This window comes from Equus quagga, chromosome 5, assembly GCF_021613505.1.
Source record: "Equus quagga isolate Etosha38 chromosome 5, UCLA_HA_Equagga_1.0, whole genome shotgun sequence".
NCBI classification, from domain to species: domain Eukaryota; kingdom Metazoa; phylum Chordata; class Mammalia; order Perissodactyla; family Equidae; genus Equus; species Equus quagga.
In genome coordinates this window covers 119,493,883-119,514,184 of record NC_060271.1, presented here as the reverse complement: position 1 = coordinate 119,514,184, position 20,302 = coordinate 119,493,883, and the positions used below count along the sequence as shown (strand labels likewise).

The 20,302-nt window shown below is 41.3% G+C and overlaps 2 protein-coding genes across 6 annotated transcripts in view; one reads left to right on the top strand and one right to left on the bottom strand.

Moving 5' to 3' along the window:
* The window catches only part of ITSN2 (intersectin 2), a 134,522-nt gene extending 121,721 nt beyond the window's left edge, over positions 1-12,801 (bottom strand). For 2 of the 5 annotated variants that reach the window (XM_046662494.1, XM_046662497.1), the window contains exon 1: positions 11,290-11,474. The gene's annotated coding sequence lies outside the window, so the exon portion shown is untranslated. Of the gene's footprint in view, positions 1-11,289; positions 11,476-11,741; positions 12,353-12,562 lie in introns of those variants that run through there. The other 3 variants (XR_006888743.1, XM_046662496.1, XM_046662495.1) reach the window with 3 other exon arrangements.
* On the top strand, positions 10,856-19,398 carry LOC124239695 (translation initiation factor IF-2-like). Its single transcript, XM_046661855.1, has 2 exons — positions 10,856-11,760; positions 18,993-19,398. Exons 1-2 carry the CDS (start codon positions 10,856-10,858, stop codon positions 19,075-19,077), a joined length of 990 nt encoding a protein of 329 aa, XP_046517811.1. The 3' UTR covers positions 19,078-19,398.
* Positions 19,399-20,302: the final 904 nt, after the last annotated feature.

Below are 20,302 nucleotides of genomic sequence, written 5' to 3'. Positions count from 1 at the left end.
TAAACAAAATCCATATAGTACAACATTATTTGGCCATAAGAAGGAATGAATTACTGATATATGCTACAACATGGATGCACCTTAAAAACATTATGGTAAGTGAAAGAAGCCAGTCACAAAGACCATATATTGTATGTCCTCATATATATGAAATGTCCAGAATAGGCAAATTCAGAGACAGAAAGATTAGTGGTTGCCTAGAGCTAGCAGTGTTGGTGGGAAATGGAGAGTGGCTGCTAATGTGTATACGGGTTTCTTTCTGAAATGATAAAAATGTTCTGAAGTTAGATAGTGGTGATGGTTGCACAATTCTGTGAATATATTAAAAACCACAAAACTGTAAACTTTAAAAGAGTGAATTTTATGGTATATGAATTGTATCTCAATAAAGCTGTTATGAAAAAAATCTTATCTCCTTCACATAGCATACAAAATGTTTTAGGGTCTATCCTTTATCTACTTTTCCAGCATTGGAATACCTTCTCCCTCCCCCTCCACTCCATCTTATTCCTATGCCCCCCTCTCTGAACCTGTGGAATTACCCACCTTCTCAACGACACACCCACTTAGAGCTTTCTTTGCCTCAGAATTCCCCTTTCATCTTGTATATATCTCCATTAAACTACATGCCACCTAGTTGTAACTTTTGTTCTCATGCCTGCCCACCTCTGTTACACTGTGAGTTCCTGTGAATGTCTCTTCATCTTCATATACCTAGTGCCCAGCAGTCAGCCAAGGACTAAAATATCCTTTACTAAACACAAACCCTTGGACTCTGAGAGATAGCATTCTTTCAACTGCACTGAGGACAAGCAGGCTAATAGACCGGAACTTGAATTTTGAAAACAGATCAACCAACTTGAGTCCAAATCCCAGTATAGTCACTCCTTAGCTTTGTGGACTTCCATAAGACAGGGCTTCAATTTCCTAACCTACAAATGCAGATAACTGTACCTAAATGCCAGACTGTTTTAAGGCTTAGATATCACATCTGTAAAGCATCTGGCACATAGAAGGTGCTCATAAATGATAGCTATTACTACTGTTATTTCAACATTATTTTCACCTACAATAGTTAACTTGATTTCACTGAATTGGTACAGTTTTTAGCAATTACTAACTAAAAAAAGACATGTTTTTCTCACTTTAATCAATATTTGAGAAAAAGGTTACTATTATTTCTACCTAGAGACTTAGGGCCCCAAATACACAATGCAGGTTGACACTCAGAAGCTTCAAAAAAGAAGACTTTTTCTGTACAAACTTAGTTCTTAGTTCTAGTTCTGCAACTTAGTATCTTAAGATGTTTAAATATAAATTTTAAGTTTAGACTTTTATAAATGCTAAGTTTAGCCTAGAAAGAATCAACCAATAACCCGAGAGGGCATAAAAGAACAGGAATGGTAAACTAAGACTGAAGAAGTTAGTACTCCAATAATACTGAAGATTTAAATTTAACCAATTTTAGAAGAATTAGTCAACAACTCTGAACAAGAGAATTCACCTACACAAATGGGAAAACAACACCTAAGATAGCTGTGACTCAGCCTGGACTGCTGTAAGGTGAGGGCGAGGGAAGTCGGTTATTTGGCGTATTCTCTTCTGTCTCATATCAGGACTAAATATTAAAGCAAAACTATTTACTTGACTTGAATAAGAAGTACAGAGGGAAAAAATTCACATAGAAGCTTAACTTTCAAGTAAAATATCACCTCTTTGAAACAACGATAAGTTTCTAAGTTTTGAAGCCATTTAAGAAAACACAAAGGAAAAAATAAACAGATTCATCTATTTAATATCTTAAATTTCTGTTGAAAACAAAATTAAAAGATAAACAAATGAAGAAAAACCACAACAAACATGATAGTCAATATTTTTAATGTACAGAGAGCTATTAAAATAGTTAATGAAAATACTAAGACCTCAAATAATTTTTGAAAGACGAAATAAAACTGGATAATAAATGTTAATATTGCCAATAATCAAGAAAATGCAAATGAAGTTTTGTTTTGTCTCTCCTTACAAACATTTAGAAAAAAACAAACCTTAGCTATTACTCAAGGCTAGCAAAAGCGAGAAGAAGTGAGTGCTGCAGACACAGCTCACGGGAGCACAAACTAGTGCAGCTCTTCAGAAGGCAATGTGAAAATATACAGCAAGAATCCTACCAATGTTCATACATAATAAGCCAATAATTTCACTTCCGGAAATCTGTCATAAGGAAATAATAATAAATGTGATATTTTAAATAAAGTGTAAATAAAGATATTTGCTGCAGTTTAGTTATTATAGAAAAAAATTGCAAATAATGTGTCCAACAATGGGAGAATGAACTGAGCCAAGCATTATGCTGCCCCTTAAATTCATAATGATATGTGAATTACATTTCAATAAAACTATTTTTTAAAAAAACAAGTTCAGCTTGACCATGTAACAACATGGAAACTGGTTATGTTCCTATAATTTAAAATTTATGATATAATATAAATGTGCATGTATCATCATGAAAATAATAATAACAGCCCACAATCACTGAATACTTACCAAATGCCAAGCCTTACACTCAGGTCTTTACATGTTATCATTGTTATCTTATTATCATCAATATCATCATTATCAGGGCCATCCTAGGAGGGTCTGAAGTCCAGGGTCACTCATCAACTGTGGGGCTGGCCCAAGATAAATAACACTTTAAAGAAGGCTTCACTGTAAAAATTTTCATAGGCCCCTTGAGAATGTCAAAAACATTTTTTTGAAACGGAATTTTAATTATTTCAGGAAAAAAAGATACAGTACCCTGATCCACTCCTTCCCTCCAAACACAGCCCAGAGCAGCAGCCCTAGCTAAACCAACCAAAAGACAGGCCTGAGGACTACTGTTACACTTACAGAGAACTGATTATGGGATGGTCACACTCAATGTACATTATCTCTTCAACCTCATAACAACCCTATGGATAAAATTATGAAATCTTATTTATTTATTTATTTTAAAGATTGGCACCTGAGCTGACATCTGTTGCCAATCTCTTCTTTTTTCTTTCCTTCTTCTCCCCAAAGCCCCCCAGTACATAGTTGTATATTCTAATTGTAGGTCTCAACATGGCCTGATGAGTGGTGCCAGGTCCGCACCCAGGATCCGAATCAGCAAAACTCTGGGCCACCAAAGCGGAGCACGCAAACTTAACTACTCGACCATGGGGCTGGCCTCTCAACTTTTTAAACAGGAGAAAACTGAGGCTTACTGAGATTGTTACACTCACAAAGCTACTAAAAGGCTAAACTGGACCTAAATTCCAATCAGACAGCACAAGCCATGTTCCTAACTACAACATTGTATTGTAAAACATGTACACCAATATACATGTAAAAACAAACAAAAAGAAAAGACAGGTGAGTGGGAGACACCCAAATGTGGCTGTCATTGGCTGGTGGACTTGGAATGACTTTTCTCTCCTACTTCTTTTCTTCTGTTACAGATTTTCTTCAGTCGGCATGTATTATTCTCATAATGAAAAAAAAAACCGTTACATAATGAGAAACAAAGTTAAATTTAAGGAGGAAAAGCATTTGGAAAATATCTACGTTAAATGACAAATAAATTATATTGTTAATAAATAAAGTGCTCACTCATTCTTCTTACAGACCGGCAGTTGGTATACCTCAAAATTAAACTAGCAAATTAAGAGAAGAATGTCTGATCAAAGCTAGAACAGAAAGGCAGGCTGGAGAGAAAAGGAGTTGAGGTCTAAACTAATCAAATGTGTTAACAGCCAGGGAAAGGTGTGAATGGAACTGAAGCCTCCAATGACAAAAGCTTCAGCGTCTGTTCTCTCCCCTAAGGCTCTGGCTTCTGGCAAAGGCTGCTGGTGGGCCTACCCAACCAATTCACCAAACTTCCCCAGGTATTCCAGAATCCCACCAAGATTACGTTAGGGCCCTCCAACTTCCCCCATTACGCTGGAAAAAGGGTAAAGTCAGAAGAGAAATTGAACCCTGTTTTACAGAAGAGATCTAGAAGGAAGATTCAAATATTCGGAACATTAAACAAGCTATCCTGGAGTCAAAGAGAAATTTATTTCATCAGGTTTTCCCACAGGCAAGGTTAATAATCTTCAAAACCACTCTAAACAACTTGCTGTTCCCGGAACGGGAAATTTCCACGTCTGTTTTCACTCAATTTTAGTCTCTGGGCCCCTCCCTTTCACCTTCCTTCCCCCCTGGCCTAGAAAGCCCAATTCCAGTGTTACTTCCTCTGCAGAAGTTTGTCTATTTTATATACTTAGAAGGTTAATTCCCTTCTTGGTATCACCAACATCACCCTGAGCACCTTTAATTCAAATCAACAAATATTTACCCGAGTCATTAGATGTATACGACCTGTATAAGATGTATTAGAGCAGGGACTATAAAAGAATAAGACCAAAAGTTAGAATTCCAGATAAGTGGTATAGGTATACAGAAAGGACAAAAGATGGGCACCTAATTTTGCCTTAGGGAACTAGAAAGTTGTTAGATGAGCAATCCCAGAGGAAATGACTCCTAAACTGAGTGCTGAAGAAACGAACAATAGGTACCACCCCGTAGGCTAGGAGGAAGAAAGGAGATTTTAGGAATTGGGAACAGAAATGTGCAAAGACACAGGAAAAAATCTTTTGAGAATTAAAATGACAATTTTAGAGGACTTTGTAAACAGGTCTAATGACAGCCCCTACCTCACAGGAATGCCATAAAACTGAAGTGAGTTAATAAATATAATGAATTAGAATAGTGCTATACATGGGAGGTACTATGTAAACATGAGCTACTATCATTACCATTCTAAAAATCCATAAACAAAACTAAGAAACAAATTTGGAAAAATGTACATCTATATGGCAAAGTCACTATTCTTAATATATAAAGAATTCTTAGAAATAAATAAGATGAACATGCCAATGAAGTGAGAAAAAGGCAGAGACAAATATTTCTCATAGAAGAAAAAAAACCTTTTTAAGTATAACTTTATTCATATTCAGAAAAAGAAAGATTAAAGCAAAGTGGTCTTTATCAAATTAGCAGATTTAGAAAAAGAGACCCAGTGTTTCTGAGGATGTGGGGAACAGGACTGGTTTCACTTGGTAGAACACTTTGATACTGACAAGTTTTTCTAGAAAATAATTTGGCAATACATTTCATGGGCCTTAGGAAGTGTCCACATCTTTTGACCCAATACTACTACAACTACTAGAAATTCATTCTAAGGAAATAATTTTAGATGTGGACACAGATATGGTTACACAAATGTTAACTGTGGCACAATTTAAAATAACAAAAACAAAATTTATAAACTACCTTAATGTTACAGAAGAATGAGATGATATGAGTGCAAGATGTAGAGTCAGACTAAGTTCACATCCTTTGTCTACCACTTATTAGCTATGAGATCTTGGGAAAATTATTACACCTGTCCTTATTCAATTTTCTCAACAGTAAAATTAGTAATAGAACAGCTATTATAGAGAGGCTGAGGACTAAATGAGTAAAAATATGCAAAGAGTCTCAAAAGTAACTAGGATATAGTAAATGCTCAATAAATATTAGACATTATTAACATTCAGTAGCAGCAGGGTAATATTATTTAGCCAATAAAAGTTATATTATAAATACATAATAAAAATAGAACCATGTTTTTTATAAATGCTAGTAATCTAAAAAGCAGGTTACATAGTAGAGTATATAACATAATTCCATTTTTTGCAGAGAAAAATTTCTAGAAGATCTACCAAAATACTAACACTGAACATTTCTCTGGGTAATATGATTATTAGTGACTATTACTGTCGTCTCTAAATTTCCCTCTGGCTTTCCAATTTTCCACAAGGAACGTATACTACTCATCACAATAAAAATAGTATGAAGTATAGAATTAAACAACAAACACAATATAGGACTTTTAGGAAAAATCAAGTCAAGGTATCTATTCTAAACCATTTAACAAATCTCTGCTCTAGGCTCACGTTATGCCTGAGATTTCTTTTTCTAGCTTAAGTTACTAGGAAATAGAAATATTCAGAGATCTGCTGAGTGCAAACCAATAGTAATACTAAAATAATAAACATTAAATACAATGACCTGAAATATTATTGTTTACTCATAAAATGTGCACAATAATCCTTCCCCAATCTTGAATTCCTTAATAATAATTTTGAATAAGGCAAATTTACTTCTCTCAATCACCCCCACTCACCTGTGCACACACTCCCTACCCCCATTTCCTGTCTTACTTTTCTCCATAGCACTTAGCCAATTCTAACTTCTAGACATTTTATTGTCTCTCCTCCCCCTTCTTGAATACAAACAGCATAAGGGCAGGGGTTTTGTGAATTCTGTTCACTGCTCACATGCTCAGTGCTTGGGCCAGTTCCTGGCAGGCAGGCATTCAATGTTTGTTAGATGAAATAATGACTTCAATATCATGAATTATGAGTAACTTCTGTTGCATTTAACTTTTTAAAGAGGAAAGATGGTGATTGAGAATAAAGAAAAGGAAGTTAAGGCTGGCAGAAAAGGAGAGGGGAAAAAAGACTTTTTTTTCCATTGAAGACCCTAGAAAGGCAAAGATGACACAGTCAACCTAGTGAGGAAAGCAACAGCAAAGATGTATTTAAGGGGGAGCCGCACGTAGCATATGCTTTTTCAAGATGGGATTGCCACCATGCTATAAAGACTGTAAACTCAGGGACTGGAGAGCAGTGTTCAGAAAGTTTTGGGTTACCTGTATCTAATCTAAATGGCTTTCTCCATCTCAATCACCCAAGTGACTCAGCTCTCTGGGACCCAGTGGAACCCTCGATCCTGGATGTAGGAGCTAGGATGGTGGAAGGAGGAGGCAAAAACTCCAACTCAGAATCAAGGAATGAGGACCAGATGCCAGAAGGAAGGAGAGGCGGTCAGGTAAAGCCTTCCAACAGAGGTTGTCTCTGCAAGCAAGACAAAATCAATTTACAGGCATTTCACTGGAACTTTAGCAGAGGGAAAGCCTAAAATGCTTCTAGTGAGAAGGTAAATGGAAATTAAATCTCAAGTCTTAACCATGGCTTCTCTTCTACCATTCCGGTTTTCAGGACTTAATTCAAAGTTAGAAAAGGGATGCTACACATGCATTCCTAGTCCCCATCATTCTAGGCAAATTTCATTAATCTTGAAGTTCTCACTAATACTCATCAAAAAGTATATCATGCTCACTGAAAAGTAAAGTCACCAAATGTTACATAAGTTGTAAAATTTATTAACTTGACCTACTTAATTCTTGTATTTAAGCAGTCATTCTTAAGTGTGAAGGAGGAGTGGTAGGGTGGTGAGTAGAATATGCAAATACCTATGCCAGTGTGTTCAAGCAAAAATGAAATGATAAAGCAACAGTTATCAGTGTACTCCTGACTGTCAGAGCAAACCCCACTGGCTCCTATCTATGTGGGCTCTGTAGTTTGACATAACAGACCATTCTCGACCATTCTTTCCCATTATCGACCTCACACTATTCAAGCACTCCTCACACTGCTAAGTAGAAGCTATTTAAGCACTTGGATTCAAAGACTTTGAAGTGATAATCCAAAACAGTAGTTTCTTTTGCCGATATAGAACGTTTTCTTCCTGTAGGCTATGTTTTTTGGGTTTCTTGTCCCCCCAAATTAAGGGGACTAATAGGCAGATTCTTTGTTGGGAGATGGGACTATAAGTCAGTTCTTCTACATACTCTATTTTCCAGCCTTCTTACATGGATTATTTTGATGTTACGATTAAAAATTAAGGGCAAAAAAGCTAATTTCTTTTCCAGTCACTGGGTAAAAAGACCAAAAAAAAAAAAAAGACTAAGCTAGTTTAATTTGAAATTCCTCGTTGAAGCAAGTTGGAATAACAATAGAAAACATGTTTGTTTATTTATTTATTTATTAAGCACTTATATAAGCTGTAGTCACTGTGCTAAGCACCTTATATTACATACAACAACACTATGAGATAGGTACTATTTTTATCCCCATTTTACAGATGAGGAAACAGAATCTTAGAGAGTTAAAATAACTTGCCCAAGGCCATACAGCTATTTGGAGTTGGAGCTGGGAGCAGGAGGTTTAACTTGAAAGCCTATACTCTTATCTACTACAGCTATGATGCAAATAAATGAAATTTTTATTTAACCACATATATTGTTTCTAAAATGAATATGCGATAGTGAATAAAATGATTTAGAAAACAAAACAGTTGCTTAAATAAAACAAGTTAAATGTCTACCGTCTGGTAATAGATCCCTAAACGTCTATCAAAACAAGTGCTGAATGGCTCCTCAAGTAAATAAACCATCCAGCGCCCTGATATAGCTGTTAAATTATTTCTACGTGAATCTCTCCAAATGTTATACATTTGCAAGTGAAATATGCTGCCCTCTTAAGAGTTGTAAAAATACATTATTTCTTGATGTATTCACCGTCCTATTTCTGCTCAGTTTCCTCCCCTCCTCCCCCACTTCCTCTCTGCCTTCAGATCCTTTAAGTCCAGTTCAGTTCCTCCTTCTCAAGAACACTTACATGCACACTCTACCCAACAGGACGCTAACGTTAGTCACTGTGCTCTGTAGTTACAGGATGCTGCAAAGTCAGAAACGAACTCAAGTAAAAAATACAGCATTTCTGATGTATCTTCATCTGTAGAGCTATTCACTTACAGAATTAATTCTAAACATTCTTATTTTCCACTTCACACTTGGAATCTTGCCGTCATCTTGATTAGCACATCAAAAAAGTCTACCTTTTTTTAGCCTTTCTTCAAAAAGTTATTCTATAAATTTTTCCATAAAGTATTGAAAATACCAGAATACAAAAAAAAACAAGCAAATGCACTGTTAGATGGTAATAAATATATCACGCTTTAGTAATGTAATTAGTTTATTCTGAATCATTTCTGGAACTTGTGAATATAAATGCTTTACAAGTAAGTACAGTATATAAAAGTGCTAGTGACTTATCAATGGACTAATATATACTTTCATTCATTTACTCAACAAATATTTACTGAATGCCCAAAGGACTATTTCTTGTTTTTAATTTCTGAACCGAGATTAAGTGTACCAAGTAAGGACACAGGTACTGAAGTTAGAAGGATCTTGATTTGAAACCTGGCTCTTGTACTTACTGCTCAGAGACCTAGAGTAGTCCGATAACCTCCAGGTTAACATTTCACTTATCTATTTGATGGGAAGAAAATAACTACTCACAGGGTCATTTCCAGCTTTAAATGATTATGTGAACAGCACAGGGCCTAGTATGTACTAAGTGCTCAATACATCACAACCATGGTAAATATATTTTAATACCGTAGAAAGTAGTTGAAAGAGATAGCCAATAAATGTTCTTTTTGTCTTACCAGAAAGATGGAAATTTGTGAAACTCTAAAGATGTGTTAAAAATAAAAATCAGAAGGTCATGTAAGAAATTTTCCATTTTTTTTAAAAGGAACTACATTAAGTATATAGGGTGAAATGACCAAAAAATAAACATAAGAAAGAAAGAAAAAGAGATGGATAAAGAAAATCTTGAAAGCTGCTGAGTTTGGGTGATTGGTCTACAGAGGTTCCTCATACAATTCTATTTTTGTGAAAATATAAATTTCTAAAAACTATAATTCCAATCCCAGAACATGCCTAACACATTCCTTCATATTCACGAGAGATCAGGATTTTAGCCTTGAGGTATGTTGAACTCACAGTAGTACCTCCCTGCTCAATAATTCAGTACAGGTCAAGTTTTCTCAGACAAATCTACCTTTCATTGTAAAGGTGAGCAAAGGGAATAATTACATGCATAAAAGGGTAAAACACATAAGCTTTTCACCTGCTCACTAATATATATTAAAACAGCAACAATGCACATTTTTCCATGTCCTTCAACATGAAATTCTGTTTGTTCATGAATTAAGCTTTTAAAAACAACTTCCACCTTACATACTTTGGCAATTACAAGGGATACATGTCAATCATATCTCAAGAACGCTGGGGAAACAGAAAAGAAATTCCAAGGAAATCCTAGGCACAGCCAAAGAAACCTAAAGGTGTGCACATCAGAGCTGCTAGTATCTTTAAAATTCGAGGGACACCATTACTAAAATATGTAAAGGTTTTACATGATGTTTCTAAATTGCGTTTAGGTTTTATCACTGATTTACAACCCAGCAAACCAGCACAGGGAAAGAGGCAATTAATTTTCTTGAGAGGCTTAAGAAGATTAACCTACAGAGTCTACGCCACCTAAATTAAGCTGACTAAAACAACAAAATTTCAAGTCACACCTCGCCTATTCTGGGTAAGCAAGTAAACACTAGTAAAAACAAACTAGAGCATTTAGTAAAGCAATCATTTTTGTGTTAACTTTAATTTCTATCACAAAGTGGTTGGAACTATCAAAAATATACCTAGTTGATAATTAATAAAAGTCTCAAATGAAGCATACTTGCCACCAGCAATCATTCAACGATAAAGCACATGGCTAATAAATCCCAATACAGCATCTTTTCACAGAATGAAAAGCCACCTGCAGTTTCAGCCTCGGTTTACCCAATCGGTACGCACATGCAGTCGTCTTTAAATTAAAAAATATATATAGTAATAAGTAAATAAAGTATACTCTGCTGGCCTAAGAGATTACATCTTTCCGTGCTTCCTGGACACCCTGGAAGTCGCTAATGCTTAAGTCAAGCTGTAACATTCCCCAACTTTGGTTTCACGCGAGCGCTGGACGCCGAGCATCCGCCCACTGGCCCCTCGTGACTCGGGCCACTTTGACGCACCGGGATGCGGCTGCCCTGACATTCCCCACCGACCATGACCGAGAAGGAAAACCAACTCCGCGAAAAGAGAATAGGTCCCCGAGGAAGCGTGCGGGTGTCCCTAAAGGCTCTCTTCGGCAGGCACCCCGAAAGCGAGGGGCCACGCCGCCCGCGGCGGCCGCACCTGCCAGAAGAGGCCGCGGACCGGGCACCGGGGGCGGGGGCTCGGGCTCGGCCGCAGGGAAGGGGCAGCCCGGGCCCGGCCCCTCGGCGTCCGCCCTGGCCCCGCCGCGGGGGCAGGAACCCCGCGCCGCAGGTTTCCGCCCGGCGCCGCCGAGAGTGCCAGGGGCCTAGGTCGGGGGCCGCCCGCGCTCCCGAGGCCGCGTCCGCATCGCCCGGGGCGCGCAGCCGCCTCCCAGCCCGGCCGCGGCGCCTCCCGCACCTGCCCGCGCCCTGCGGCAGCCCCGCCGAGCGAGCGCCGTCACCCACCTGGCGCCCCCGCCGCGCCTCCCGCACGTCACGGCGCGACCCCGCGGCCCTCGGCAGCAGCGGCGCGGGCGCACGCCGGAGACCCCGCTCGGCCGCCGCGGCCGGGTCGTCGCCGGGCCGCCGACAGCGAACCTGTTGCGCAGCCTGTCACGGCCGCTCAGGTCCGCGACGCAGCCTCAGCCCCACAACAACATGGCGGCCGCGGCCTCCGCAGGAAGCCGGGGGGCGGGGAGGTAGGCGACGCGCCGGGCAGCTGACGACCCGCCCGCCCGCCCGCTGCCGGGCACCGACGGCCCGCCCTCGGGAGCCCGCAGTGGGCCCGGGTGCGGCTCCTCACATCCACAGCCCCGGGCACCGGACCCCGCAGGCCTGGCCCAAGGGCGCCGCTGTCCCCTCGGGGAAGCCCCGAAGCCCCGGACCTGGCAGCCCTTCCCGGAGCTGCGACGACCCACCTGGCTCCTCCTCCCCGAGGTGACATGCTGAGGGTGGGTGGTGCGTTTCCTGCCACAGCGGACCCCGCTGGTTCTTTTTGGAAAGGGGCAAGCGGTGGCCGGCGCGTCCCTTCGGCACCCCACCTGGGGCTCTCGCCGGAGCCCTCGCCCTCCCTACGGCTTCTTCGCTGATCTGGGAGCACGGAGTCCCCGGGAGGGGGAGGGGGGCGGAGAAGGATGGCCCCACCCTTGCTCACGGGTCTGTTGCCGGCCTCTGGGACCCTCCCCAGGTCCCCCAGACGGACTAACCATACCCAGCCGTCATGCATTCAGCATTCCTCACCCTCCTCCAAAACAAACAGAAAAGCCCAGCAAGACGGGTCTCCCTACCCCGTCCACACACGGGAGCAGCTCCCCCACTACTCTCACAGGGCAGGAAGAAGACCACCCTCTCCCCCCAAAGTCCCCTGCCTGGAGGCCTGCGGGAGCTGCACACTCTTTCCCACCCCATAGCCCCCTGACAGATGAAGCTGCGCCTCGGTATCTTTTTTTCTCCCCTTCCAGCCCCTGCTCTCCTCACAAAAGACCAGATTTCAACTCAAGTCACCCCCCGGAGACCGAGGGCTGAGGGCGCGCCCTTGACACAGCGTGGCTTCAGGAAAAAGGCTTTCTGTTAGTTGAGGTTTAGAGGAGGAGTCAGTGGGCATAACAAAATGGGCGTCCAAGACCCAAGAATTCTGCTGGATTGGGACGCAGAGTGGGGGCTGGGCCCGTGTGCAAAGCACATCCCCGTGACTTGTGTTGGTAAAGCAGAAATGCATGCAGAGCAAACCATTCCTTACCTGTTGGGGCAGGGGAAGGTAGCAAGGCTGGCTTGAGAGGGATGGCGCCGAAGCCCGGGCCTATCTGAGCTGGCCCACCAACTTAGGTGAGGAACTTAGCAAACATCAATGGTGATAAACAGGCTTTTCCCGCTCTCACACGCAGTGTTTTTCCTAACCCTTCGATTGGGACCTGACCAAGACCTGACAGGTCCTGAGCTTCAGTGACACAGAGTAGCCTGACTCCTTTGTAGTAGTCTCGCAGGTCCCTTATCTACTGGGGACCAGTCAATCTGCAGACAAACCACCCAAGCTAGGAGTAGCCCCCCTGAGCACGTGGTCTCATTCCCACAGTAGACATCACCAATTAATAGTGGTACTCCCTTTCCAGCCTAAGCCTGGGAATCGTTCTCAACATAGTGCTCCAGAGAGTTGGCCTGGAAGGTGAAACCTATTTTTAATTCCTGTAGGCAGATAGCCAGTCTCCGTTTCTCTCCCATCATTTGATCAATGTCATTTGCTTTTCTGGGTTCTGGACCTGGTGCAATTCACCCTGAATCCTCTTTGTTTCTGAAAGAGGAGCCAAATCCTTGGCAAGACAAAAATGAAGTTTTTAGGAAGGAATGTGTAAAAGAATAAAGCAAAAAACATTTTTAAAAGTCTCCCTAAAATAAACCAAAAAGCTAACAACTTCTGATGGAAATTGGGATCCTTTATGCAACTGGGAGCCTACAGTAGCCCAAGCACTAAAAGAACCATATCCCAGGGTCCGATTCAGAACTTTTGTTACCCGGCCCGCTGACCCCATAAAACATTAACCACAACCCTGCTCAGAACAAGCCTAACATGCTCCGTCCGAATGTGGGTCGGAGTCCCACCAGAGTGAGGTGAAATTGGTAACACTTTAAGGACAATTTGTCCATCCTATCCTACTCTTTCAGTATTTATGTTTCCCGTAGGTGATACATCCACCATCCCAGTTCTTTGACTTCCTCTTAGGACATGCTCGTAATATCTCTCCTTAGTATGTCCCCAATTCCACCACCTCTTTTTCAACTTCAGCACCAACTGGAGATCAGATATGTGTGGGAGCTAAGTCCTACTTAAGACATATAAGATACCTGTCAAGTCTAAAGAAGATTAGGAATTCTGTAGGGTGAAAGGTCGGGAGGTCAGGGAAGGGACTAGGTATGTTACATTTCTCCTCCTCTAGTTCTGCCACAATTTAGGATAGATTCTTAGGACTGTTCCCTAGCTTTTACCATGGGAGTGTTTAATCTCAGTCTGTTTTCTTTCCCTGCACTGATCCTCCCTTCAACCATATATACCCCGTGTTCTATCAATTTCCCTTTCTGTTAATTTTCAAGGATTCCATCTTTCACCCCATTCGTACCTAGCCTACCCTCAAAACAAACCCACAGTGGTGGGAAGAGGCTAGAATAGAGGACAGAAGCAATTTCAGACTCAAAGCGTCTCATAAGATAAATACATTATCTTATAGAGTAGGAAGGCTTTGAAAACTTGGAGCTCATATTTTATGTAATACCTGTATTAGTAATAAATCTCCCAAGACAATGCTATAAACAAATAATTTATAAAGAAATTAAGAGGAAAGGGGCAACAACAATAACAAAATTTGCCCAGATCATATTTATAATTTCTGGTGCACTTCTTTCTTTGCTGTTGATCTGAGTTTCCATCTGTCAATATTTCCCTTCAACTGAAAGAACTTCTTAGTTCCTTAGTGTTTTTTCTAGTGCAGATCTGTTAGCTACAAATTCTCTTAGTTTGGGGGCCGGGCCGGTGGCACAGTGGTTAAGTGCACACGTTCCACTTTGGTGGCCTGGGGTTCACCTGTTCAGATCCTGGGTGCAGACATGGCACTGCTTGGCAAGCCACACTGTGGTAGATGTCCCACATAGAAAGTAGAGGAAGGTGGGCACGGATGTTAGCTCAGGGGCAGTCTTCCTCAGCAAAAAGAGGAGGCTTGGCAACAGATATTAGCTCAGGACTAATTTTCCTCAAAAAAAAAGAAAAAAAATCTTAGCCATTATTTCTTTCTTTTCTTTTTTTTTTTTTTTTTTTAGATTTTATTTTTTCCTTTTTCTCCCCAAAGCCCCCCGGTACATAGTTGTATATTTTTCGTTGTGGGTCCTTCTAGTTGTGGCATGTGGGACGCTGCCTCAGCGTGGTTTGATGAGCAGTGCCATGTCCGCCCCAGGATTCGAACCAACGAAACACTGGGCCGCCTGCAGCGGAGCGCGCGAACTTAACCACTCGGCCACGGGGCCAGCCCCATCTTTTCTTTTCTTTTTAAGATTGCCACCTGAGCTAATATCTGTTGACAATCTTCTTTTTTTTCTTCTTCTCCCCAAAGTCCCCCCGGTACATAATGTGTATTCTAGTTGCAGGTCCTTCTGGTTCTGCTGTGTGGAATGCCGCCTCATCATGGCTTGATGAGCGGTGCTAGGTCCATGCCCTGGATCCAAACCGGCAAAACCCTGGGCCACCGAAACGGAGCACACGAACTTAACCACTCAGCCACGGGGCCTGCCCCAGCCATTATTTCTTTAAATAGTTTTTTTTGCCCCATTCTCTCATCTCCTTCTGGCATTCCAATTACATGTATATTTGACTGTTTGATATCATCTAGAGTTCATATTAGATGTGCCCCACCAGTGTAGTAGTGTTCCACCACTGAACACCAGAAAAACCTGGCTCTACCCTCCTGATCCTCAGGGCATCTGGAGATAAGGAGATCGAGTGGTGGGAATCTAAAGCTGTGCCCCCTTTACCTTCTGCCTTTGGTAGAAGTTCATCTGCCTCTACTGTCAGCAACTGTGCTTTCTAGCCAGCGTGTCTCTTCTATTCTTCTATCCTGTAGAAAATAACACAACCTCACAACCTCTCCATATCCCTCCTAAACACATACATACACATAGACTGTCACATTGATTCTATCCCTTCTAAGAAATTGAAGGAAAGTGAGGTTTGTTCCTTGTTCAGTTTCTTTTTCCTCTCAAAACTCACATGAAAGAATAGATGTGCTGACATTTGTCCTTTGTGCATAAAAAACTAAAGTCAAAGGCAATCTGGGAAACCAAGTGGAGGTTGCCCTAGTATTTGACCATAAGAGCAAATGAAAAGCAGGCCAGAGAGGGGAGGTCAGGGTCCAGGAAAAGGCCTAGGGCTTCATTTGACATGTATCTGCCAATTCATTAACTTCATTTTTCGTTCAGTAAATAGTTATTAAGAACCTATTATGTTCCAGCTACTAGAAACAAGGAGTTAGCACTAGTGGGGAGCAACTGAGACTCAATTCAGATGAACGGTCAAGGGAATACATTTGTTCCTTTGCTCTTTCCTCAGCTTCTTGACCTCCCACACTCTATTTTGGAGGCCTGGGGAAGATGAAAAACAGAGAAGTGGAAATAGGAGTGACTTAAGGGAAAGAGGAGGGAAGGGAAATTCCCTAACATGGAAACAAGAGTGTTCTTATTGGTCTACTTGTGTCGTGCAGTAGTTGAGACTCTGGCTTCAGGCCTGATGGTACCGGAAAGGCAGTACCAAGCAAGCAGAGGGGGAAGTTAGCCCAGACTTGGCCTTCTGCCAATACTGCAGGGTGGAGCCAAAGGCCAGATTGGGGCAAGGCCCTGGACAGGATGTGCCCGTTCATGACTGAAGCATCAAGGGCTTCCAGTCTGGCAGGTGTAGCTCAGCGAAAGGGAATCCAGCCTATATTCAAGATTCAGACATGCTTCCTGTCTGGCATATTTTGCCCAGCTGTCTGTTTAGTTCATTGTTGCTGTCTCCAGCACAAACCTGGAATGATACCAGTTCCCTTCTTGTAATAACCGAACTATATTTATGTAGCATTTTGAACTTGACAGAGTACTTTTGGTTTTTCATTTAATCAACACAACAATCCTGGGAAGCAGGGTAAAGTTCTGTTTGTGGTCATCTAGCATTGGTTGGTATGAAGAAAAAGAGGTGAAATCAGACGTCAGCCTCTTGCTGGGAGTTTTCCCATACCGAATTGTTATGATTTTCTTTTCCCCTTTTAAATAGAGAAACACAGGCCATGCTATTCTGGATTCAGATAGCAACAATGTTTTAGTTTAAAATGTAGAGTGAATCAGATCATTTTGTACTGCTTGGTCCAGTCTGGCCAAACAAACATTTTTATTTCTAGTATGCCATTTCCTTCTTCCTAAGTAAGATAGTATCTTGAGCCAATGAAATATAAGAAAGATAACTGCCCTTGCCCTGGCCTCCACCCCGACGCTTGGGAGAGAGAGAGATGGAGTCGCCATCCCTGCTCTAGCACCAGAGCACCATGGGAGGGTAGACCCCAGGCAAATGGGAGGCCACATTTTGCTTCTTTAGCTGATGTGCTTGAAACATGCCCTGTCTTGACTTCTATCATGAACAAGATGAAGATCTAAAAATTAGAACAATGAAATCGCTGCCCCAAATACCTCAAAACAGCTGCCATCCTTATCTACCGCAGAGAGGAAGGACCAGACGGGGAGAAGCTTTTGCCTTGGGACTCAGATGGAGATTAGCATTGGCTGCTTGGTGCTATTTGCCATTTCTGGTTTTTTCCTTTTGTGTTGCATGTATCCAATAAATAGGTCTTTTTCACCCCTCTTCTGGTACCTATAGTTTAAAGTGCTTAATTCAGTAGAACCACATAGGAGGATAAGAAAGAACAAAAATAGACTGCTTGCAAATTAATTTAACCTCAGAAGCTGTTCCTCAACAGGTGGATATTTTTGGCTTTTTTAATAAATGAAAAACTTGAGGGTCAGAAAAACTACAGCACTTGAACAAGGCCATTCAGCCGTAAGTGCTGAGAATGGCTAGTATCCAGTCCTCCTAACATTTAACAATCCCCCCCACCATTGTTTGCTGACTGTGCCAGACACACACAAACACACACACGTATATAGTCTCTAATCCTTCAGATAACACTGGATGGCAGGAATTATAAACCTCATTTCACAGGCAAAGAAACTGAAGTTTAGAGAAATTGGATCATTTTTCCACAGACACGTATTTAGGAAGGAGAAGAGCTAGAATTTGACTCCCGATTTTTATGACTATCAAGTCCGTGCTCTTTCTACTCTCCAATACTTCCTCTCACTATATTGCAGCATCAATAATTTCTCTGTTTTTGTATTAAATATACATGAATAAGATCTTCCAAAATAACTTATCTTGTAAGAACATATGTTCACAAAATGTGAGGATGCAAACAGTAGGTCAAGTTCTACTTTACAGTCAGACACACCACGTGATGCTCCTGACCTTGTGATTCCTCCCTCTGCAGCCGGGGCTTCACCTCACAGTGTACCCCCGTTCTCTGTGTTGGCTACAGATTTCCAGGGTATGACTTACATGGTCTTATTTCTTAGATTCCTTTCAGAGTCTGTCATGTAAATAACATAACTCTTTAGAAAAGAGAACCCACCTGATCATTTGAAGAGGAGTGGCAGCAATGGCCTTCAAGATGTACACTCAGTCTGGCCGATGTGAGCCATAATAACCAACTAACTGAACATCTTGCCGTTCATGACCACCCACATTGACCCAAGGTAATTTAGTAAGGTCAGATTACCCAAAATACTTTGAAATACTTAGAAAAGCTTCATTACATTCCAAATAGGCAATTTAATGAAAATAAAATCTTCTTAATGTCTGTGTCTGATTTTAAATTCTGTGAAATGATCTTATCTGATTACAGACTATTTTTTTCTTCTTTATTGAGGTATAATTTGCAGGTGGTAAAGTACACACATCATAAATTTGCCAGCTCCTAGATTTTATATAAGTAAAATCATACAGAATGTACCCATCTGTGTCTGGCTTCTTTTGCTCAATGTTGTAGACAGTCCATTTTGAAGCAACAGAATTTTTATCACACTTTGAAATAGTCTTCCTAGAATTGACTCATTTGTGGGAGGAGGAATTAAAAAGATTTCAGACTAAGTCATTTTTAAGAGATTGCCTGAAAATTATCTCATTTTCATCAAGAAGTACTTAATGAAAACTCTTGTGCAATGTTATCTGTCCATCCCTCACTTTGCTCCAAAAAATAATTTCAAGTTCTTTCTATTGCTACACTAAGAATTTTTAATTTTATGCTCTGGAAAATGCCTGCATTGTTTGGGTACTTAAGAAAGTTATTAAGCAAACTCACCATAGAAAGAAAGAAAATGAGGGAGCTTTGGAGAGAAGAAAAAAAAAAAGATGTTTGGTTGGAAATAACAGGAATCAGCTCAAGGGACGTAAGCAAAAAAAGGAACAGTTTATTCTATATAAGGTTATAGGAGCGTGTCGGTGTTGCCAAAGGCAGGAATGGAGCCAGCAAATGGAATCAGGAACTGAACACTGTCCAGGTACCTTCTCTCTCTCATCTCTGTACTTGTGCTTCATTTTCTTTCTATAGACTGGCTTCCTATCCTGGAGAAGGATGGTGGAAGATGCCCTCACCTCATCACCACCTCACCCCCAGTTCCATCTTCTGGGTCTAGTCGCCTAAAGAACTGAATCCCTCACCTGTAATTCCAAATTTCTTGGGATGAGACTCTGATTGGTCCAACTTGGGTCAGGTGCTCATTCCTGGTCTAATCAACTGTGAGGAGGAGAGTGGAGTCAAGCTGTATGAACAAGTCTGACTGGCCCCCACTCTTGCAACTTTGGAGTTGTACTGTCTGGAGGCCAAGGGGAAAGGAGGAGCAGTATGAACTGGATGGACACCACAACAGATGTCTTTTGTCAGGCAGACATATTAGTACTGAAGGCTATTTTTTTAATGAAAGAAAAAAGTAAATATTAAAATCTCTTTGCCAGTATGCTACTATCTTTGAGACTCTTATTATAATGGCTTAATATATTTTAGTTCACTCAGATGCTTTAAGGAGAACCTAGGTGATATCAAAGGGTTTTGTGTTGCTGTTTGATTTTTTCGTTTTCTACAAGACAGCATAACTGAAATGGTATTACAACTCCAGAGTTCTCTTCTTCTTCTTTTTTTTTTGTAAGGAAGATTGGCCCTGAGCTAACATTTGTTGCCAGTCTTCCTCTTTTTTTTCTGCCCAAAGCTGCAGTACATAGTTGTATATCCTAGTTGTAAGTCATTCTAGTTCTTCTATGTGGGATGCCGCCACAGCGTGGCCTGATAAGCGGTATGTAGTTCTGGATCCGAACCAACAAACTCCAGGCCTCCAAAGTGGAGCACATGAACTTAACCACTATGCCACCAGGCTGGCCTCCCAGAGTTCTCTTCTTAAGTTAAAAGTTCTTTCCTGGGGCCAGCCCGGTGGCACAGCGGTTAAGTTCTCACCTTCCGCTTCTCAGTGGCCTGGGGTTCGCCAGTTGGGATCCTGGGTGCGGACATGGCACCGCTTGGCAAAAGCCATGCTGTGGTAGGCGTCCCATGTATAAAGTAGGGGAAGATGGGTGTGGATGTTAGCTCAGGGCCAGTCTTCCTCAGCAAAAAGAGGAGGATTGGTAGTAGTTAGCTCAGGGCTAATCTTCCTCAAAAAAAAATAAAAGTTCTTTCCTGGAACAATGGTAGAGGCCTTGTTAGAAAGTTAAAACAAAAATACAATATTCTACCCCCAAACCAACAAATTCTAGTTAGAATTATGGTAACTTCTTAAGGATTTATAAAAAGGTTCCTGAACTTTGTGTCTTACAAGTTTAGTCTTGCTTTTAATTTGATGTAGTGTGTTGTCTGAATTGATTTGTTTTTGT

Bases quoted from the DNA above. Each gene is read 5' to 3' on its own strand.
- LOC124239695 (XM_046661855.1), top strand. From the start codon at position 10,856: ATGACCGAGAAGGAAAACCAACTCCGCGAAAAGAGAATAGGTCCCCGA. The intron at 11,761-18,992 runs GTGACATGCTGA...TTCTTTCTATAG, and splicing joins CCTGGCTCCTCCTCCCCGAG to ACTGGCTTCCTATCCTGGAG.